Source organism: Vulpes vulpes, chromosome 13 (genome assembly GCF_048418805.1).
Source record: "Vulpes vulpes isolate BD-2025 chromosome 13, VulVul3, whole genome shotgun sequence".
Classification (NCBI taxonomy): domain Eukaryota; kingdom Metazoa; phylum Chordata; class Mammalia; order Carnivora; family Canidae; genus Vulpes; species Vulpes vulpes.
In genome coordinates this window covers 118089669-118111223 of record NC_132792.1, presented here as the reverse complement: position 1 = coordinate 118111223, position 21555 = coordinate 118089669, and the positions used below count along the sequence as shown (strand labels likewise).

Sequence of the window (21555 nt, the reverse complement as noted above, 5' to 3'; positions counted from 1 at the left end):
TGCACCTCTCAAACCTGTCCTCCAACGGCTGCACCCCTGACCTCACGTGCATACCGTGTTTGCAGGACAAAGCGGGGGCCCTCCTTTGCTGTGGTTGGGAAGCCCAACTGCTTTAGGAACTGGATATTGGCAGGCCTTGCTGGAGGATCAGACCCCCGCCAAGCGCCGAGGCTCCAACGACAACTTCCAGGTGCTCCCCACCTCCAGCTCCTCGACCCAGCTCGCAGTGTCAGCCACACCGGCGCCGGAACAGGGCCTAGACGGAGCACGCGGAGCGAAGGCGGCGGGGCGGGGCGGGACGCGCCCGGCCAGTTCCCCAGCACCCAGCGCCTGGGATCCCGCCCTCCCAGCCTCCGGTCGGCAGGAACTCCCGCCCCCGCGCCCCCCCTCCCCCGGGGCTCCCACGGCCGCGCCCGCGAGCTACGCGAGGACGCGGCGGCGTGCGCGCCCGGGAGGGGGGGGTGCTGGGAAGTGGCGCGGACGTGCGTGCGTGCGTGCGTGCGTGCGCGCTCGCGGTATCGGCGGTGGATCGGAGAGGCCAGAGCCGGAGACCGAGCTGGGATCGGGCCCCGGGCGGGGGCGGTGCGAGCGGCGCCGAGCGGACCCTGGGGGCGGGGACGGAGCCGGGGCGGGCGGGACTGGAGCGGAGCCCGGGAACGAGGCGGGAGGTCCCAGGGTTCGGGTCGGTGGGGGTGGAGCCGCACTTCGTCGCCGCGGGGGTGCCGGGACTCCGGCCGCAGTGCCGCCGCCATCACGGACTTCCTGTGGGACAAGCGCACGGGCCTCGCCGCCAGAACGGTGAGCGCGCGGGCCGGCGGGCCGCGGGGCCGCGCGGAAAGATGGCGACGGCGGGGCGGGCGGGGGCAGAGTTGGGTTGGGGGCCCGGCGGCGGGCCCGGGGCAGGGAGGAAGGCAGGGCCCCGCTGAGCGGCGGAGGTGAAGAGCGGGGAGGTGAGGCGGAAGACCGGCCTGCCGCCCTCGTACCCGGGAGGACCTCTGGGAGATTTGGGAGGGGCCGGAGTTGGGGAAGGGGTGATGGAGCGGGGATGGGGTGGGGGGCCGCCGGGTTCCCGGGAGCCGCTGCCAAGAGTTTGCGTCGCAGAGTTGGTTCGATTCTCCGAGTGAGGACGGAGGGCCGGGGGAGGTTTCTAAGTTGAGAAAGGTGAGCTGGAGATGCTTCCGGTTGAGGAGGGGCCGTGAGCAACTTTGGTGGCGGTGTGTCGTGTGGCAAGAGGAGATTTCTATGGCTGTGCTACACACAAGGTTGATGACATGGAGAGCCCCCTGCTTGCATTTTTGCTTACAGGCCTTGCTAAACCAGGACCAAATCAAATATCGCCCCCTCCTCGGCTTGAGGAGGTCGGGAAGTAGAAGCTCAGAATGAAACCCAGATGTTAGAGTCATTAGGCCTTTCCACACCTAACCACCCCGCCCCGACTTCTGTCCCTGGGCCTTTTTAATTTCATTATGTTCTCATACCCTTATCTTTCTGTATTGTGATAGTGATTTGTCTCCCATTTTTTTCCTTTAAGGAAAACAGCCATTTGTGCACCATGCAATTCCAATCCCAGTAACTAACTGGAAGGGGACCAGCTTTTAGCCAAGTAGTGCTGATATTAATTAAAAACCAGTTATCGTGTACTTCCTAAGCACAAGAGGGGAGCAGCCAAATAGGAAGCTGAGTACAGCTTGGGGCCTCCTGTACTAAAAACTTTTAAGGTGGTTTTGGCCAGTGATGTGAGAGATGATTAAGACTGTTCAATGAGAGATGATTAAGACTGTTCAAGAGGTGGGACTCAAATCCCTGGAACTTGCTTATATGTGGCATATGCTGCTATGTGTACAAGCCTGGTAAACTGGATTCCTGCCCACAGGACACAGAATGGTCTGGTTGTGAAGACAAAGATACACTTTTAATAATTGTAAAACATCGATCATGGTAGTGTATACCAAAGTGTTATTCTGTCAGTTTTGAGGAACTCAGCCTGGTTACAGACATAGTTTAGATTCCATGCAGGGGAGGACTGTGGCAGTCTCCGTCTGTTACACAGTCTCACCTGCAACGAGCCGTAGGCCAGACCCAAAGGTCTTCAGGGAGGCAAGTTTGAGGAGAGTCAGTGGAGCAACACTGGTGGGGAGCTGGGGGTGGGGAGTTATTATTCCAGCAGTTAGTAGGTAATATATACTCCACTAAGGAGGAGTTGTGAGCACAGGGAAGGCCAAGGAAGTTGTAGGTCATAAAATGAGAACTAGAAGAGCAGGAAGAAGCTTAGCCTCTCCAGAGCAGCCAGGCTTTGGAGGTGAATTCTGAAAACTTGGAGCTTTTCCCCCACTATTTCTGTTTTTCCTTCTGTTCAGATGCCTCATCCCCGAAGGTACCATTCCTCAGAGCGAGGAAGCCGGGGCAGTTACCATGAACACTATCGGAGCCGAAAGCATAAGAGACGAAGAAGCCGCTCCTGGTCAAGTAGCAGTGACCGGACTCGGCGGCGCCGGCGGGAAGACAGCTACCATGTCCGTTCCCGGAGGTGAGGCATCAAGAGGAGACACTCACATTCAGGGGCACTCACTTGTTTATTTATTAAACAAAGATTTTTTGGTTATATGCTGAGCAGGTGGGGTAAGGTGACGTTCAGGGTTGGTAACCGAATAAGTCATTTGCACTGTAGTGTTAAGATTGTTATCGTAGGGGCATCTAGGTGGCTCAGTGGTTGAGCATCAGTCTGCCTTCAGCTCAGGTCATGATCCTGGGGTACTGGGATCGAGTCCCACATCGGGCTCCCCATGGGAGCCTGCTTCTCCCTCTATTTCTGTCTCTCATGAATAAATAAAATCTTTAAAAAAAAAAGATTTTACTTATTTATTTACCAGGCATCCCAAGAATAAAGTCTTTAAAAAAAAAAAAAGATTGTTATTGTAGAAGTGTATAGTGAGGGGCTGAGGAAGCATCCAGCAGATTTGATTGGAGTGGGACAGGATGTGCAATTCAGGGGAAATTAATAAAGGACATGCCATCAAAGTTTGTCTGAAGGAATCAAGAGGATCAGGCAAAGGGACAGGAGGTGCAAAAGGCTATGTATGGTCTAGAGGTAGGTAATGACCTAATAGACAAGACAGAGTTAGATCTGCATGGTTTTAATAACTTAACAGCATGTTGTGTGGCAGGGGCGGGTTAGGGACAGTTTGCCGCAAAATTGGATGTTAGTCAAGCAAGGCTCAGGAAAGAAATGGCTCTTTGCTCCACTCAGTACATCAGTGGAGGGGAGAGGAGGCCCCCAGAGGCAGTTGTTCTGCCGATGTCTTTTCAGAGGTCTCGGTGACCTGGGGATGTGAGGATCCTCCTTGGGCCTCAGAGTGACTTCATGAGGGTCTGAGAATAGGTTTTCCAACATTACCCTTTTTCCTGATGGAAGGATGACCGGTCATATCATGTGGCAAGGAATATGGCTGGAACAGAGGCAGGTGACGGCTGTTTGTTGTCCGATAGCAGTTACGATGATCGCTCGTCAGACCGGAGGGTATATGACCGGCGGTACTATGGCAGCTACAGGCGCAATGGCTGTAGCCGAGACCGGGGAGAAGCCTACTGTGACCCAGACTACCGGCACTCCTACGAGTACCACCGGGAGAATAGCAGTTACCGCAGCCAGCGCAGCAGTCGGAGGAAGCACAGGCGGCGGAGGCGGCGCAGCCGGACATTCAGCCGCTCGTCTTCGGTGAGTGCCAGTCTGGGCCCTTCCTCTCCCCACTCTTCAGCCCTCTAGGACTCTGGTAAGTCAGACGTATCCTTGTTCTCAGCTGAGTACTGGGGCATAAACGCTGACGTGGGCACTGAGTCTGTCTGCTCTCTTGGAAGCTCTCCAGCTCCTAAAGGGTCCTGGAATCTGCTCTGGAGATTAATGGGCGCAGAGCATCTGTGAACCCCAGTGCCCTCCTTGGCATGCTGGGCTTCCTGTATTGGGAGCAGCTCCTGTGTCCTAGAGGCTTCCACTCTTTAGTGGGGACCTTGCTTGTGAATAGCCTCTTTCCCACAGGCTCTGGGCTCCACGGCCCCCTCAGTAGGTGGGCTTGGGTGGGGGCAAAGGGAGATCTGTGCCTGCCTGGTAGGGCACTGTGTAGAGCATGGGGTTGGGGTGACATTGGCAACGACACCACTTCTCTGCTCTGCCCGTTCCTCTCCCGGTTCCCGTTTTGGGTTTGGGGACTTGGGATTATGCGCCGCTCTCTCTTCTCACCCCGATCCGCCTTACTGCATCTGACGTGTTCCCTTCCACTGTCCCCCATCATCGTCTGTCCCCCCTGGCTGGGCGCCTGTGACCGGTGACCCCTCCACCACCCACCCCGCCTCCCTCCGGCCCCCGCTCCGACACCTGGCTTGCTCCGACCCCCCCCGCCCCCCGACAGCAGCACAGCAGCCGGAGAGCCAAGAGTGTAGAGGACGACGCTGAGGGCCACCTCATCTACCACGTCGGGGACTGGCTACAAGAGCGATGTACAAGCCAAATCGTAACAATCCTATAGCCTGTAATGGTCCCATAGCCATCCTAACGTCCCAAGCCAACCCAAGTCACAGCCTCTTGCCTTTCCTCAGTGGTGTTGTTTATCTGGGTGGTTTGAGTTGCTGTTGAGAATTGATCTCTGCTGTCCACTCCCAGCTCTCACGGCCCCTGGGTTAAAGGTGGTGGGAATCATGCAGGGGTGTTCTTCCCCTGTGACCATCTGTATCTGTTCCCCCTTCCTTCATCTCCTCACCCCAGGTTGCTGTACCCCTTTTTCTTCCAACTCAGCTCATTCCCCGCCTTCTCTCCCTCCCTCTCCCCGACCCTGCTATTTTTCATTTCAGATGAAATTGTAAGCACTTTGGGAGAGGGGACCTTCGGCCGAGTTGTACAGTGTGTCGACCATCGCAGGTAACTAGCGCCTCCCTCCTGGTTCCCTACCTGCTAGGCATAAAGAGCCAGTGTGGGTTATCTGGGGCCTTTTTGCTGATGAGCCAAAGGTAGGGTTTCTTAATCCCTGGGCAGCCCCCATTGAGTCTGAAATGTTTTTGACGACTGAGCAAAAACCTTCTGGCACCCTGCAGGGGTGGGGCCCGAGTTGCCCTGAAGATCATTAAGAACGTGGAAAAGTACAAGGAAGCAGCTCGACTTGAAATCAATGTTTTAGAGAAAATCAACGAGAAGGACCCTGACAATAAGAAGTAAGCAAGCAAAGGAGTATGTGGGGAGTCTGAGAGGCTCCACTCCTGTACAGGAAAACCTTCCTGGCCTGGCTGAAGCAGGCAGGGGAGTTCTAGACCTCATCCATTCATTCTTTTGTTCATCATCTTAGACTAGTAGAATGGTAGGGCAGAAAGGGAGGGTCTGACATTCTGTAATCCGTTCCCTTTGTTCTCAGGATAATTAGATTGCTCTGCAGTCTGTCCCTAGTCCGGGATGGCTTCTGTAGAGCTGTGCCCTGGAAATGGCCCTGACACTGAGAATTAGCATTTTCATCAAAAAGTCATCTGAGCTTTTAATGCCTAGAACTGTGCTGATGAGACCCCAGACATATATATGTAGTATTTGTGTCCTTGTACTTTCTGCAAGTTAAATGTAGAATAAGGCCATTAAGCAAAGACATGAGACGATAGTATAAACGTGGGCCCGCTGGTGGCTGGTGGTGAATAAATTTCAGGAGTGGGAGCTGGGGTCAGTGTTTAGGAATGACAGTTTGCCAATTTAGCATCCACACTGGAGCCTGGCAGCCAGCTCTTTGGCCAATGGAATTGTTTTAACTATTTAAAATGACGTAGGAAGGTGGCTTAAAGCTTGGTGGATAGTATCTTTCTTCTTGGGTCTGCCAAAAAGGCCATGCTGTAGTTCAAGTGAATTTTGTTGGTAATATTAACTGGCATGTTCTTACACAAGCATGTGGAATCAACAGCTCTGCGGTCCCTCCTTGTTGGAGGGGTGGTGGGCAGGTGGGAGCTCATCAGACATCCCTCTTCCCTCACTTCTCTTCTCAGCCTCTGTGTGCAGATGTTTGACTGGTTTGACTACCATGGCCACATGTGCATCTCTTTTGAGCTTCTGGGCCTTAGCACCTTCGATTTCCTCAAAGACAACAACTACCTGCCCTACCCCATCCATCAAGTGCGCCACATGGCCTTCCAGCTGTGCCAGGCTGTCAAGTGTGAGTAGGGTGGGTCGAGGTAGACTCTGGGCAGCCCCTACCTCGTTGGGCCTCTTTTGTGTCCGTTTAAACTGGTGGAGCCCCTAAACTATCAACTGGATTGTCTGTAGTTCTTCGCTGTCATGTGGACAGCTCCTGCACTTGACTGCTTGACCAATGTCCTCACCATCACTGATTAGTTTTTTTCCGTATGCAATCTAACAGGAGCTGGAGGAGAAAGCCTTTGAAATCAAAGCATTTACCTCTTTCCCTTCATTTCCATTCTTCACAAAAGTGTTAAGTTAGGCTGCAAGCACAAAGAGACCAAATGATTTCCCAAGCTAGATGTTTACATTTGTCTGAGCTGAAGTGCTCTTCGTTTCCAGCAGAGCAAGTGGAAGCAGGGACTAGTGCAACCAAGGGTCCAGGTGGGGGACCCAGACAAGTTCCTCTTGGGTTTTCATAACTGAAGTTTTACAGAGTTAAATTCACAGAATGTCAGATAGGCACATATGTCAAAAGACAAAAATACAATGAATGGCCAATTTCATATACATCAGTTGACAATTATATTTGTGTCTTACGTTGATAAGTGTGGGGCATCTTAAACCAGGCATTTCATCTGAATATAGAGTAGAGAGCAGCCTAGTGATTCTGGACCTGCCTCCTCACCAGCTTTGACTCAAGGTGACCAAGCTTGGGGTCACTGGTGCCAGTTAACCCTGGCCACCTGGACCCACCCTGACTTGGCCTTCTGCCTTGCAGTTCTCCATGATAACAAGCTGACACATACGGACCTCAAGCCTGAAAATATTCTGTTTGTGAATTCAGACTATGAGCTCACCTACAATTTAGAGAAGGTAAGAGGGACAGGCAGCTATGCCATCCCTTTATCGTAGCTCTTTTCCTTCTTCCCTTTTACTTTCTCCCATATTGTCTCCTGGTCTGGTCCAATATAGTAAACCAGAGTACTAGTGTAGATTGAAAGGGAGAGATTGAAGAAGACTTAAACTGGAAGAGAACTGGGAAGGAGGACCTCAGATAACTTTCTAACAGAGTACAAATGCTTTTTTTCTCTGTAAGGAAGCTCAGTTCTCTTGACCTGTTTTTGGAAACACTGTATACCAGTCACTTAGGAAAAGTCCAGATACACGGGGACTTGCATGTTATGCCATGATCATTCCTTAATCCTTTCCCACTTCTAAATTACTTGTGGGATATGGGGGAAGCTGTCAAGCAGATTCTCCAGTGTGTCTGGAAACAAACAGGTCAAGTTGCTTTTTTTTTTTTTTTTTTTTTAAGATTTTATTTATTTATTCATGAGAGAGACGGGGTGGGGGTGGAGGTGGGCAGAGACACAGACAGAGGGAGAAGCAGGCTCCATGCAGGGAGCCCAACCTGGGACTAGATCCCAGGTCTCCAGGATCATGCCCTGGACTGAGGGCGGTACTAAACCGCTGAGCCACCTAGGCTGCCCTCAAGTTGCTTTCTTTAAGGCCTGAAAGCACTTTGCGGGATCCCTGGGTGGCGCAGCGGTTTGGCGCCTGCCTTTGGCCCAGGGCGCGATCCTGGAGACCCGGGATCGAATCCCACGTCAGGCTCCCGGTGCATGGAGCCTGCTTCTCCCTCTGCCTGTGTCTCTGCCTCTGTGTGTGTGTGTGTGTGTGTGTGTGTGTGTGTGTGTGTGTGTGTGTGTGACTATCATAAATAAATAAAGAAATTAAAAAAAAAAAAAAGGCCTGAAAGCACTTTGGAGAATAGTGGTAGAGTCTTGGTCTAAGGTGGCTGGGTCCGTCCTCTTTCTGCTGTGCTCCTAGAAACGAGATGAACGCAGTGTGAAGAGCACAGCTGTGCGGGTGGTGGACTTCGGCAGTGCCACCTTTGACCACGAACATCACAGTACCATTGTCTCCACTCGCCATTATCGAGCACCAGAGGTCATTCTCGGTACGCGGGGTCGAGTGGGGAAACAAGGCTATCCAAGTATGTGTGATTGGTTGTTGGGGAAGGCCCCTCATCATCCATAACACCTTGTGCCTCCCATTCCCACCCAGAGTTGGGCTGGTCACAGCCTTGTGATGTGTGGAGCATAGGCTGCATCATCTTCGAGTACTACGTGGGCTTCACACTATTCCAGGTAAATGGTGGGGTGTCTTAAATAGCAATGTGATGTTCTCCTACCTGGCTTCCTGTCGTCTGCTGAGGACATGCCTGCTTATTCCATGTTCCCTTCCTGAAAGCCGGTCCTCAGCATCCTGTTCCCACTCCCATGCTTGGTTCTGTCTTTGTTTCCCAGACCCATGACAACAGAGAGCATCTAGCCATGATGGAAAGGATTTTGGGTCCTATCCCTTCCCGGATGATCCGAAAGACAAGGTGAACTTTGGGCAGGGGGTACTTAAGTCTTTTCCTTTTCTCTCCACAATATTCGTCTATTTCACATCATTTTCTTGTTTCTTTGACGCCTTCCCTCCCCCCAGCTACTCTCAGATGGGGGAATAAGGGAAGTATCCCACAACAAAAGGAACCTCCTGATCCTTCAACCTCCCCTTCCCCTCTAGGAAGCAGAAATATTTTTATCGGGGTCGCCTGGATTGGGATGAGAACACATCGGCTGGGCGCTACGTACGAGAAAACTGCAAACCACTGCGGGTGAGCCAGGCAGGGTTGAGATAGTGCCTACCGCCGAGAGGTTATTTTCTTCCTAAGGTGCTTTGCCCCTGGAATGCACCTCACAAGCAGAGTTAGGAAGGGGGGAAACTGAAAGAAGACCACTTTGGTCAATAGAAGAGAGATAAGAGGGAGTGGTTTTGTGGAGGGAAGGAAGTTAGACGGACATGTCTTTCTTGAGTCAACCAGAGATGAAAGCAATGTCCTGGATTCTTGAGGTTAGAAAAGAATAAACTACCTTTGAAGAGTTTACATTTTAATGAGCTAAAGAAGATTCATGAAGTTGACAAGGATTAAACAGAAATTTCAGAGTATGAAGGAGTAATTGTGCTAGTGGGAAGGTAGGTTGAGCAGTAATACCAGAAATGCTGGTCACGTTGTACCCGTGATAAGGTAGTATTCATGATAGTATTCATAATGGCAGAGCCTTGGTCCTTCGAGATTGAAAGCTAGGGCCTTGAAGATAAAAACAGGACTTAAGGCATTGTGCCTCACCTTTTTCCTGCCCTCCACCACCAGCGGTATCTGACCTCAGAGGCAGAGGAACACCACCAGCTCTTCGATCTGATTGAAAGCATGCTAGAATATGAACCTGCTAAGCGGTTGACCTTGGGTGAAGCCCTTCAGCATCCTTTCTTCGCCCGCCTTCGGGCTGAGCCACCCAACACCAAGTTGTGGGACTCCAGTCGGGATATCAGTCGGTGACGATCAGACCCTGGGCCCCTCTGCATCTCCTCCAGCAGTGGGTGTCCAGTCCAGGACACTGGTGCTTTTTTATACAAGAGAACAGAGCCGGAGCCTGCCCCTTCCCCCGGCTCCTTGTATACCTGTGAATATGTGAAATAGTGTACATACAGAAGAGCTTGTACCTGTTGCGCCCTCCCCGGCTTTGTACAGAGCTGTTCCGTCCTGCACATTTCCCACCCTCCCCTGCCCCCTCACAGTGGAGTTGGACAGGGGCAGGAGGAGAGAACCAGGTGACACCTATCCCGTGTTTTATAAGGAATTTTGTACAGTCTTTGTGAAATAAAAATGACGTGCTTCATCGGACCCCCACCCCTGGAGTTTGAGGTGCTGGAGGCTGGGCCAGAGGGCTGGGAAGATTGGCAGCCCTTCGGAGTTTATGCGTGAAGGGAGTCCATCTTACCCTCCCGAGCCCACAGCCCGCGGGTCCCGTTTGTCTTGGGAGGGTTGTGCTCGTGGGCGGGGTGCTTCTCCGCCGCGGTCCGGTGGGAACCCGGGCTAGCCAGAGGCCAAAGCAGGATTCCCGCCGGACGTGTGGGCGGGCTGAATCCCGGCCGCGAGGCCGCCGGGAGCTGTAGTTCGGGCGTGGGCGGGGCCTGGCGTCACGTGGTGGTTCTTCCGTCTTCGCCGTACCGGGGCGCAGGCGCAACCCGCCGCCGCTGCGGGGATCCTCGGGGTCCTTCCGGCCTTCGCGGCCAATCCGTGCACAGCCGAGCGGGCAGACCGGGAGAAGCGGAGGGAGCTGCAGCCGCCGCCGTGCAGGGGCGTGGAGGGCAGGGGCGGCTCAGGCCGCAGTTGCAAACATGGCTCAGAGCAGAGACGGCGAAAACCCCTTCGCCGGGCCCGGCGAGCTTGACAACCCCTTTCAGGTGATGCGCCTTCCTTGGCTAGTTCGGTTGACTCTTCTTGGTTCTGGACGGGCTAACTTGTATTCCCATTCCTGAGATTTGTTCCGGGGAAGGGCCGCCACGTGGGGGTGACGGTGACTCCAGACCAGTGAGCACCCTGGGGGCGGGCCGTGCCCCTATAAGGAGCTGGTGCTAGCAGTGTGGGGTGAAGGATGGAGGGGCAAATGTTGGGACAACAGCGTGGCCTCCAAGATGCAGTGCTTGGAGCCACCGGCATCAGAAGAGGCCCGGGGAGTTCCTCCCAGAGGCACTAGGTGCCAGCTGAGCCCCGGCCCTCTGCCCGCAGGACCCAGCTGTGATCCAGCACCGACCCAGCCCGCAGTATGCCACTCTTGACGTCTACAACCCTTTTGAGACCCGGGAGGTGAGATTCGGGGGAACACAGGATGGCGGGGAGGGGAGGATATGCCAGTGAGCCCACTCTGTTGGGAAACACAGGACGTTCCTGCATGCAAAGGACCTTAGCCCCCTGTGGAGGCCCGTCAGCTTTGGCTTACCTAACCCTCCTGGAGATGGAGGGCCAACCATTCCATTTGAGCTCTGAGCATCAGTCCTAGGAGGATCTGGGGAGGCTTCCTTGAAGAAAATAGTGAGGCTGGTAGGAGTTGAGAAAACCAATTATGCTTAGGTGTGCATTCAGAGGGCGAGGGATGAGAAGGACCGGACCTGTTGGTCCTACAGAACAGAAAATGCTAACAGCTTTAAAAAGTGAAGGGGTTGGGTTGAGTAGATGAGTCCTGACTTAGGGATAGGATGTGCAGGGTGATGCTGGCTGCCCTAACTTGGAGAACAATTCTCTGACAGAGGTTTGACTCTGGGGGAGAGGTTGGGGAATGGGTTCTGGAGCTGAAGTTACTCAAGCTGACTCTAGATACCTGCGTTGAGAGGGATTGGATGATCCTAAAGTCTAACAAAACCAACAGCCCCCACTGGCCTATGAGCCTCCTGCCCCTGCCCCGTTGCCTTCACCCTCGGCGCCCTCCTTGCAGTCGTCAAGAAAGCTCAGCCCCACAGAACCCAAGAACTATGGCTCCTACAGCACCCAGGTAAACAGGGTGTGTGAGTGGGGGTGGGGGCGTGGGGGCTAGACCTGGGCAGAGGACTCATGTCTCCCCTCTGCACTTGCTGGGCAGGCTTCAGCTGCTGCAGCCACTGCTGAGCTGCTGAAGAAGCAGGAGGAGCTCAACCGGAAGGCCGAGGAGTTGGACCGGAGGGAGCGGGAACTGCAGCATGCTGCCCTGGGGGGCACAGCTGGTAAGGGGGCTCTTTGTGGGGATGCATTTGGCACTTTGGAAGAAGCAAAAACAGCCTAAGAGCATGGACTCTGGAGCCACGTTGCTGAGTTTGAATTTGGGTGCTATTGTTTATTCCCTAGGAACTCTTAGGTAAGTTATTTCATCTTGAGAGTCTCGGTTTTCTTACTTGTAAAACAAAGATAACATTTGTACTTGTTTAACAGGATTGTTGTGGCAATTAAATAAGATCATCCGTACAGAGTGCTTGGCATCATGCCTAAAAGTTGTAAATGTAGTATATACCATCAACCGTAGTCGTGCTCTCCCTCGTCTCCTCAGACCCCAATTGGAGACAGAAGAGAGGACTTGGGCAGAAGGGAAGGGGTGATTGCTTTCTTGGTCTCTGCCTCACATCTGGGTCCTCCTGCTCTCTTTCTCTGCCTTACAGCTCGACAGAACAATTGGCCCCCCCTACCTTCTTTTTGCCCAGTCCAGCCCTGCTTTTTCCAGGACATCTCCATGGAGATCCCCCAAGAATTTCAGAAGACCGTATCTACCATGTACTACCTCTGGATGTGTGAGTAGCCAGAAGCCTTTTTTGGAGGAAGAGTAAAAGTAATGACTTTACATCTTTTCTACCCTGGAGCCCACCCACCTAGAACTCAGCATTTCATCTCTGCTCAGCTTTTGAGTTTAAGGCTAGTTTCTCCAGGAATTTTCCTGGGTTACTCATTTCATAGTACATAAAACCTGTTCTCCCATCTTCTAGAAAGCACATGTTCTTATCTCCTTCCCCTTTCTTTGTCCTCCTACGTAAGTGTTTTCTGAGTCCTTTAAATGTTTTTGCAAAGGTGATCATGTGTGATAGGAATCTGTCTCCACTGTTGAGGATTTTGTGAAAGCAGAAGCTTCCTTTTGTTACTCTGCCATAGTTTGGTGACTGTCGTGTGATGGACTCATATGGGAAGGAGCTGCCTTTGCAGCCCACGCTCAGTGTCTTGTACCTCTGTCCCTTAGGCAGCACGCTGGCCCTTCTCCTGAATTTTCTTGCCTGCCTGGCCAGTTTCTGTGTGGAGACCAGCAATGGCTCAGGCTTTGGGCTCTCTATCCTCTGGGTCCTCCTTTTCACTCCCTGCTCCTTTGTGTGCTGGTACCGCCCCATGTATAAGGCCTTCCGGTAAGTTCAGATGTGGGGGTGGTGGAGAGCCCAAGATGAGCCCGTCTGTTGCTCCTGCTCTCATTCGTTTCCCACTCTCCCCATTTTTTCTGCCCGCAGGAGTGACAGTTCATTCAATTTCTTCGTTTTCTTCTTCATTTTCTTCGTCCAGGATGTGCTTTTTGTCCTCCAGGCCATTGGCATCCCAGGTTGGGGGTTCAGGTCCGTGAGGCTGCTGTCCACGCCCCCCTAGCACTTCCCCTCATTCCTCTAGACCAAGTCAGCACTGAGTACTGGGGTAGGAGTTGTTCAGAAGAAGGTGTGGTTTTTATTCTCAGGAGGTGCCAGTTGAATGAAAAAAGCAGGATAGAAAGGGCTCAGTCAGAACTCTAGACAGGCCTAGCTTTGGGGAAGGGGAAAAGCACATGCGGTCAATCAGAGAAGGCTTCCTAGAGGAAGTAGGAGTAAGTGCTCTTTAAGAGGGCACAGAGACTGCTCAACAAAAGGTCTCTTTGGACTGAGGATAGCTGGGAGCTGATTGTTCAGAAGCTGGAATTAAACTTTGAGCAGTAGATGTGGTTTGGGATTGTGGTACTTGGAAAGCTGCCCAGCGGTGGGAGGTGGGGGGAGTGACCCCTGGTGAGATGGACAGACAGGGGACGGGGGTAGGGAGGGTAGAATAGGGTAGGGCTGTTTGGCAGGGGGTACAGAAGCTGGGAGGACAGAGCCCTGCTGGGAGCCACCCTCTTCACTGCCCCCTGCTTTCCCCTCCTGGCAGTGGCTGGATCTCTGCTCTGGTGGTGCTGAAGACCAACACGGCTGTAGCTGTGCTCATGCTCCTGGTTGCCCTGCTCTTCACTGGCATAGCTGTGCTGGGAATTGTGATGCTAAAGCGGGTGAGGGGCTGTGTAGAAGGTGGGGCCTGAAGAGTGAGATCATGTGCCCCTAGGGGCCTGGCTGGGTCACTCTGGAAGAACTTGGGAGGGCCTGGCCAAAGACGTGCAGGTTCTCAGCTAATGGATCTCTCAGGGAGTGTGTGTTGGGAGGGAGGGAGCCAAGAAGGAAAAGTGAAAGCGGTGAGTGAGTGGTGGTATTGTAGGATTGTAGGCGTTAGGTTGGGGTGGCGGCGGGCACAGCAATCATCTCTGCCATCTACTTGCAGATCCACTCCTTGTACCGCCGCACAGGTGCCAGCTTTCAGAAAGCCCAGCAAGAATTTGCTGCTGGTGTCTTCTCCAACCCCGCGGTGCGAACTGCCGCCGCCAACGCAGCCGCTGGCGCTGCCGAAAATGCCTTCCGAGCCCCATGAGCCCTGGCGGGGATGCTCTGGCCTGGAGGGAGCGCACTTAGCCCCCATCCCTGAGGGCTCTGGGGCTTGGTGAGACATCTGTCACTACTTGGGGTCTCCTCTCATGCCCCCAGGTCTGCAGCCATAACTGCTGACCCTGACTTAAGGGTGTGGGGAGCCCACTGTGACCCAGTCCCGCTACCCCTGCCACCCCCCCCCCCACAATAGGCCACACTACTGCCACCTCTCACACACCCCAACCCAGCTTCCCTCTGCTGTGCCAAGGCTGTTGCTTCGGTTATTTAAATAAAAAGAAAGTGGAACTGGAACTCCAGCCCCCTTTCCGGAATTTTTATTGAGAACTAGGCATTTGGAAGACAAAAGGGAGTGCGGCAGGGGCAGGGACCGGAGCGGAAGCAGAATGAACTCCAGGGGAAGGTCGGGTAGGGCTTGGGAGCCAGCAGACGCTGCGGAGGGCGGGGCGGCGGGGCTGGGCGATTCCGCTCCACACCCGGAAGGTGCTGCCGCCTCTGCTGGGGACGCTGCAGGCCCAGGGCCCCAGAGGCTGGGCGGGGCTGGGATCGGGCCCCAGGCCTGGGGAGGCGGGCAGAGCACCCCTGCACCAGGCCTGCGGGCGTACGTGGGCTCCTGGGGCGCCCCACCCCTGCCGGCCGCCCCCTGTACCAGGATCGCGGGCAGATACTGGCTCCCGGGGTGCCCTGGCCCGCCCCGCCCCCCTGCACCGGGCCTGCAGGCCGACGCGGACTCCCGGGGTGCACCGCGCAGCCCCGCCCCCGCCCCGCCCCCGCCGCCGGGCAGGACCTGCTGCCGCCCGGGCTGGGGAGCGCAGCGTGTCGCGGGTTGCGGGGCGGGGTGCCCCGCAGCCGGTGGCGCCCCGGCCTCTCCCCGACAGACGGTCTCGGACTCCAGGACCCCTCCCCTCTTCCTTCCACCCTCCTCGCCTCTACCCTCCCCGCCTTTCCCCGGGTTCCGGACCGCGGCCGCTCCTGGACCTGCCCTTCTCGGCGCCCCTGTTCTCCAGGGAGATGCGATGAGCCGGCGCCCCAGCGACCTCATCGCCGTCCCGGGCACGGTGCCCGTCCGGTGCCCGCGGTGGGGAGGGAGCGCTCCGCGATCCCTCCGCGACGCCCCTCCCTTGGGCCCCCGCCCAGCTGGATGCTCTAGGCCATGCCCCAGGGGCCCCATCCGGGAGGTGGGTTCTAGAGCAAAGAGGGTGGAGAGGAGGGACGAGGGGGCCTTGGGCACCTCTGAGATGCTCCCAAGCGACAGTGGAGGCCGAGCGAGGCGCAGGCAACCGGGCAGCAGGCATGATGCCCTCACCCAGTGACTCCAGCCGCTCGCTGACCAGCCGACCCAGCACCCGGGGCCTTACCCACCTCCGCCTCCACCGACCCTGGCTGCAGGCCCTGCTCACGCTAGGGCTGGCCCAGGTGCTCCTGGGCGTCCTGGTGGTCACCTTCAGCATGGTGGCCTCCTCCGTCACCACCACTGAGAGCATCAAGAGGTCCTGCCCATCTTGGGCTGGGTTCTCGGTGAGTTGGGTGCACAGTCCTTGGGTGGGGTAGGCTCCTGGGGCCCCACCCCTCCATATTAGCTGCCAGTCCAAATGCTGGCCTCTCCTTCTTCTTCTGGGCTTCTGTCTTCTTACAGGGCTGGGCACGCCCTGTGGTGAGGGGCTCACTCATGTGCCTCCCCCTTGCCAGGCTGAGCCTGTACCCACTCTGTCCCCAGCTGGCGTTCTCCGGGGTAGTTGGCGTTGTGTCTTGGAAGCGGCCATTCACTTTAGTGGTAGGTGTTGGGGTCTGGTGCCCACTGGGAGTCAGGTGCCCAGCACCGGAGGGGATGCCCACTTATGCCCCCGAGAAGAGAACTGGCCTGAATGAGGGCTCCAGCCCTGAGTGTGCACCTGCTTCCCCCAGATCTCCTTCTTCTCCCTGCTTTCCGTGCTCTGTGTCATGCTCAGTATGGCTGGCTCTGTTCTCTCCTGTAAGAATGCTCAGCTGGCCCGAGACTTCCAAGACTGCTCCATGGTAAGACTGAGAAAGGAAAGCCTGAAAGAACTGGTGGGGGGAGCTGTGCAGGACACCTGGTTTTGTCCTGACTTGGGCTGCTTCACCCTCCTCACTGCCACCCAGGAAGGAAAGGTCTGTGTGTGCTGCCCCTCCGTTCCCCTCCTCCGGCCCTGCCCAGAGTCAGGCCAGGAACTGAAAGTTGCCTCTAACTCCACCTGTGACGAAGCCCGAGGAGCCCTCAAGGTGAGCGTGCTCTCCCTGCCTCATTCATTCTTTTCTCTCCTATCATTCTCCTGGCTTTCACTTTTGCCTCCCTTTCTGGGGTTCTCAGGGACCCAGAACTGGTGAGATTCACCCCTCCCTAGGCCCCGCTCACATCCCTCTTCCACTCTTGCTTTCAGAACCTGCTCTTCAGTGTCTGTGGGCTGACCATTTGTGCCGCCATCATCTGTACCCTCTCAGCTATCATCTGCTGCATCCAAATCTTCTCCCTGGACCTTGTGCACACGGTGAGGGGGCCAGGGTCAAAGCCGAGCAGGTGTGATGGGGGTAGGGATGTGTGTGTGCTGGGATTGGGCTTGAGGGGATGGTGGCTACAGTGCTGGGCTTCTGAGCACCACTTATTAGGCAGTATAGTGTAGGGATCTCTAGTGTATATATGTATCTAGTGTAGGGATATTTAGGTGGTCCAAGGAATGATGAGGAGGGGAAGGACGGGGAGTGAGAGAATTATGTGATGTTAGTCAGCCCAGAGAGGGAACATTAGACAATGGGACTGCCCTTGGGTGGAGTCCAGAAGATCCTAGATGGGGACAAGGATAAAGGGTTGATGTTCTAGTGGGGGCAGAAGACAGGTGGCAGTTCTGAGTGTAGGTAAGCCCATAAAGTGGAGGACTTTCTAGATGGCTGGGGCAGAGAGGAGCCAGTTCTGGCTGAGGGAGAGGGCAGGGCCAGGGAAACATGGAAGATTTTGGGAGCCTAGGAGCTGGACTCCCAGAAACCAGGCTTGCTGACCTGCTTGCTCCCCAGCAGCTGGCCCCTGAGCGCTCAGTCTCTGGCCCTTTGGGGTCCCTGGGCTGTGCATCGTCGCCCCCAGCCCCTCTCCTGCACACCATGCTGGATTTGGAAGAATTTGTACCACCAGTACCCCCTCCGCCCTACTATCCCCCAGAGTACACCTGTAGCTCCGAAACAGATGCGCAGAGGTGAGACCTGGTGGGTTCCTACTGGGAACTGAGGAAGGGAGCTGGGGCTGCAGCCTGGACTGGTGGGGAGGGAGCACTGTGGATTAGGAATGCTTCTCCAAGCTTCTTACTCTCCCTCATTTTGCCAGCATCACCTACAATGGCTCCATGGACAGTCCAGTGCCCTTGTACCCTACCGACTGCCCCCCTTCTTATGAGGCTGTCATGGGGCTACGAGGAGACAGCCAGGTGAGAGCAGGGCTTAGGGTGGTCTGGGGAGCTGGGGAGAGAGCCTGAAAAGCTGAGGGAGCTGCTGTTGCTGGACAGGGAAACAGCAGTTGTCACATCTTGATAGCACCAGCACATCCATGGTCATCTTTGGTCTTCCCTGGAGCCTGATTTGGTGGGGGCAGGGGTAGGAACTATTACTTCTATTTTACAGATGTGAAAACTGAGGCCCACATAACTGACCTGTACAGAGTGGCCAAGTGGGCCTGAAATCTCAGTCTTCAGAGTTCTGTCCATCACACCAGCTGGCCCCTTGACACTTGTATTTTCTGCAGGCCACTCTGTTTGATCCTCAGCTTCACGATAGCTCCTGCATCTGCGATCGCGTGGCCTCCATTGTAGATGGTGAGCAGAAGGCCGGGAGGGTGGACTCCGGCTGGGCTGCCTGGGAAAACAGAGGTGGGTGGGGCCGGGTTGGGGGCTTCTGGACTTGATCAGCAGCCCCCCGCCGCGGGGGGGTGAAGAACTGGAGGTGGAGTGGCCCCTACCGGGTTTCTGATGCCACCCCGTGCCCACCGCCGCCACTCACAGTGTCCATGGATAGCGGGTCTCTGGTGCTGTCAGCCATTGGTGACTTCCCCGGGGGCTCCAGCCCATCGGAGGACTCCTGCCTGCTGGAGCTGCAGGGCTCCGTGCGATCCGTCGACTACGTGCTCTTCCGCTCCATCCAGCGCAGCCGAGCTGGCTACTGCCTCAGCCTGGACTGCGGCCTGCGGGGCCCCTTCGAGGACAGCCCCCTGCCTCAGCGGCCCCCGCGGGCTGCCCGCTCCTACTCCTGCTCTGCCCCTGAGGCCCCACCGCCTCTGGGCGCCCCCACAACCGCCCGCAGCTGCCACCGGCTGGAGGGCTGGCCGCCCTGGGTGGGACCCTGCTTCCCTGAGCTGAGGCGGCGGGTCCCCCGCGGAGGCAGCCGGCCCCAAGCCCCCACAGCCCCTCCAGCCCGCGGTCCCACTCGCCGCTTCAGCGACAGCTCAGGTTCCCTCACCCCGCCGGGGCAGCGGCCTCCTCACCCGGCTCCTGTGCCGCCACCGCTGCTGCTGCCTCGGTCCCACAGTGACCCAGGTATCACCACCTCCAGCGACACCGGTAAGCACCCCACACCCCTCAAGGTTCAGGAGGGGGCAGGCAGGGCAGTGAGAGGGCCTGTGGTACTCCCAGGCCTCAGGGATGCTGTGAGGTGCCTGGGGAGGAAGAAAGGGCGAGGTCACTCCTGCAGTAGACACCTCCTAAAGCACCATCAGTAGCCGAGTAGCCAAGAGAGGAGGACATTTTCTGAAAACACATTCCACAGCTCACAGCTGGAACTAGTTAACCCCCAAGCCTCGGCTTCCTGCCTGTTAACGGGGTGTAGCAGCAGTGTGCAGCCCAGGTGCTATAGTTACTGAGGAATGAGGTGATGCCAGGAGGATCTGAGCACTGGCACAGAAGGTGCTCATCCCTGCCCTGAGGCATCAGGTATCAGGCAGGTGGAGCACACAGCCGCCAACCAGCGCTTTGGCCCCTGTGTCACTGGGCTCTACCATCAGGTTTCTGGCAGACGTGGGCAGAGGTGGTGCCTCCATGGTTGAGGATGGAGTGTGGGGGCTGGGCTTGAGTCTCTCCAAGCAGGGCTGTGGGTCGGTGGGCATATCCACAGGGCACCTCCACTCCCTCCCTCTACTCCCCAGCTGACTTCAGGGACCTTTATACCAAAGTGCTTGAGGAAGAAGCTGCTTCCGTTTCCTCCGCAGATACAGGTCAGGCCTGTGGTTGGGGGGTTGGGGGTGGGCAGGGAGTGCTGCCTGGCCCTTTGTGCACTTCCTTCCCATCTTCCCTTCCTCTCTCTCTCCAGGGCTCTGCTCTGAAGCCTGCCTCTTCCGTCTAGCCCGCTGCCCTTCACCCAAGTTGCTTCGTGCCCGCTCAGCTGAGAAACGGCGCCCCATGCCCACCTTTCAGAAAGTCCCCCTGCCCTCCGGCCCTGCACCCGCCCACTCCCTGGGAGACCTAAAGAGCAGCTGGCCAGGCCGGGGCTTGGTCACTCGTTTCTTTCAGATGTCCAAGAAGGCCCCAGACCCCAGTGGGAATGGGGCCCATGGGCTTAAGCAGGTAGGAATTATGGGAATCTGGGAAGATACCTAGGAAAGCCTGGAGCTTCAGGCTGAACCTCACTGATGCCCTGTCCTGTGCCCCCTTCTAGGTGCCCCGGAGCCCATGGGGCCGGCCAGGCCGAGAGAGCCTCCACCTTCGCAGCTGTGGTGACCTGAGCTCCGGCTCTTCCCTGCGGCGCCTCCTGTCTGGCCGCCGGCTAGAACGGGGTACCCGCCCCCACAGCCTCAGCCTCAGTGGGGGCAGCCGGGAGACTGGAATCTGACCTGGGCTTCTTGCCACTCTGAACATATCCAGATGAATGCTGGGGCCACAGGCACCAGATGGTTGGGACCAACAACCTCTAGCACCCCATGCACTGGCTGACACAAAGAAACCCGCTGAACACCCCCCGAAGTATACCTTTGCCTCCTACCTCTGGGGGTTCCTGCTGCTTGCCTGGGCCCCTCTGGACTGGGAGAGCTACTGTGCTGCATGGGTAGTCAGGCTGTTGAGGGGGAGAGACCCCTGCTTACAGCATTGGAAGAGGAAAATAAAAGTCCCATCCCCTAGCATGAAAGCTCTCCGATTCGACAGGGACTCTATAGCCAGAGCAGAGGCATATCCCAGTGCTTCAGCATACAGGGCGGTGTGCCTGTGCGATGGGGTGGTAAGGCATGAAGAGTCAGAGAAATCTGGGTGGCTCTCAGCTCTGCCTCGTCTAGCTGCATGACCTTGGGCAAAGTATTTAACCTCAATTGCCTGCTCTGTAAAACCTTGTGAAGATGAATGTTTGTAAAGCTCTTAATATACTAAATAAGTCCTCAATAAATTTCAGTTTTCCCCTTCTCTTCTGGATCATTCTTTGTCACCACTGAAATTTGTTCATAGTTATAGTTATGACTCATAGTCATAGTTAAAAAGTTCTCAAGGGTTGCCTGGGTGGCTCAGTAATTGGGCATCTGCCTTTGGCTCAGGGTGTGATCCCGCAGTCCCAGAATTGAGTCCCATATCGGGCTCCTTGCATGGAGCCTGCTTCTTCCTCTGCTTGTGTCTCTGCATCTCTCTCTCTCTCTCTGTCTCTCTCATGAATAAATAAAATCTTAAAAAAAAAAAAAAAAAAAGGAAAACTCTCAAGACATTTATTTCCAGCTATCTGTATCTGTGCTCCTTTTCATAGTGAAATGTTTTCTCCCTTCCCTCCTCTTCTTGGAACACTCCACAGTCAGGCTCCATCCCATCTCTCCCTAGGCACTGCTCTTGAAAAAGTGTTCAGTAACCAAAAAGGGTTTCAGACTCAAAGGCTATTTCTCTGCCTGCATGTCACTTGACTCCTGAGAAACATTTAGCCCAGGTAATCCACGTTGTTTCTCTTGGATTTTGCCCTTTCTTGTCTTTGAAGTAATCATACTCCTACTTTCCCTCTCCACACTTTTTGGATTTCCTTTGGCAGCTCCTACACCTCTGCTGGGCTGTTGTGATGCTGGAGAACCCCAGGGCTTTCCCCTTGGCCCTCTTCTGTTTTCTGTCTGCCCTCTGTCTGCAAGTGGCACTATCAAAATCCATGGCTTTAAGTACCCATCTACATGTCCATGCATAACTCCCTCCTTGATCCCTCTCCAAGAGCTCCAACATCCAACTTGACAGGTCTGCCTGGGTCTCCAATGGTCACCTCAGACTCACCATGGCCACAGATGAACCTTGAGTCCCATCCCCAGCACCTGTTCTCATCTCAATAAACAGCACCACCATTCACCCAGCTGCACATTTCAGAAGCTTTGGAATCGTCCTGATTTCATCTTTTCCCTCATCCAACACGCCCACTCCTCTCCT

The 21555-nt window shown here is 55.5% G+C and overlaps 3 protein-coding genes across 12 annotated transcripts; all 3 read left to right on the top strand.

The window, feature by feature from the left end:
* Positions 1 to 516: 516 nt before the first annotated feature.
* On the top strand, positions 517 to 9872 carry CLK2 (CDC like kinase 2). Of its 5 annotated transcripts, none has more exons than XM_072733521.1 (13): positions 517 to 798; positions 2358 to 2527; positions 3487 to 3715; positions 4407 to 4491; positions 4843 to 4909; positions 5083 to 5199; positions 6007 to 6173; positions 6918 to 7012; positions 7970 to 8099; positions 8207 to 8289; positions 8449 to 8528; positions 8714 to 8804; positions 9342 to 9872. In XM_072733521.1, the coding sequence occupies exons 2-13, from the start codon at positions 2358 to 2360 to the stop codon at positions 9525 to 9527; spliced, it is 1500 nt and encodes a 499-aa protein (XP_072589622.1). In that variant the 5' UTR covers positions 517 to 798; the 3' UTR covers positions 9528 to 9872. The 5 variants fall into 5 exon arrangements, with proteins under 5 accessions (XP_072589622.1, XP_072589621.1, XP_072589624.1 ...); XM_072733520.1 differs by having other exon boundaries at positions 4404 to 4491; XM_072733523.1 differs by having other exon boundaries at positions 525 to 798; positions 3490 to 3715.
* Positions 9873 to 9941: 69 nt separating this feature from the next.
* Positions 9942 to 14487, top strand: SCAMP3 (secretory carrier membrane protein 3). Its single transcript, XM_025997232.2, has 9 exons — positions 9942 to 10435; positions 10761 to 10838; positions 11398 to 11520; positions 11608 to 11728; positions 12158 to 12286; positions 12727 to 12886; positions 12986 to 13087; positions 13644 to 13761; positions 14028 to 14487. Exons 1-9 carry the CDS (start codon positions 10370 to 10372, stop codon positions 14172 to 14174), a joined length of 1044 nt encoding a protein of 347 aa, XP_025853017.2. The 5' UTR covers positions 9942 to 10369; the 3' UTR covers positions 14175 to 14487.
* A 456-nt stretch (positions 14488 to 14943) lies between these two features.
* On the top strand, positions 14944 to 20571 carry ENTREP3 (endosomal transmembrane epsin interactor 3). 6 transcript variants are annotated; one of them, XM_025997225.2, is made up of 12 exons: positions 14944 to 15706; positions 15906 to 15962; positions 16094 to 16204; positions 16310 to 16429; positions 16588 to 16695; positions 17219 to 17391; positions 17520 to 17619; positions 17934 to 18003; positions 18190 to 18744; positions 19326 to 19394; positions 19490 to 19743; positions 19835 to 20571. In XM_025997225.2, the coding sequence occupies exons 1-12, from the start codon at positions 15482 to 15484 to the stop codon at positions 20006 to 20008; spliced, it is 2016 nt and encodes a 671-aa protein (XP_025853010.2). In that variant the 5' UTR covers positions 14944 to 15481; the 3' UTR covers positions 20009 to 20571. The 6 variants fall into 6 exon arrangements, with proteins under 6 accessions (XP_025853010.2, XP_072589620.1, XP_025853009.2 ...); XM_072733519.1 differs by having other exon boundaries at positions 14950 to 15706; positions 15878 to 15962; XM_025997224.2 differs by having other exon boundaries at positions 14953 to 15706; positions 17216 to 17391.
* Positions 20572 to 21555: the final 984 nt, after the last annotated feature.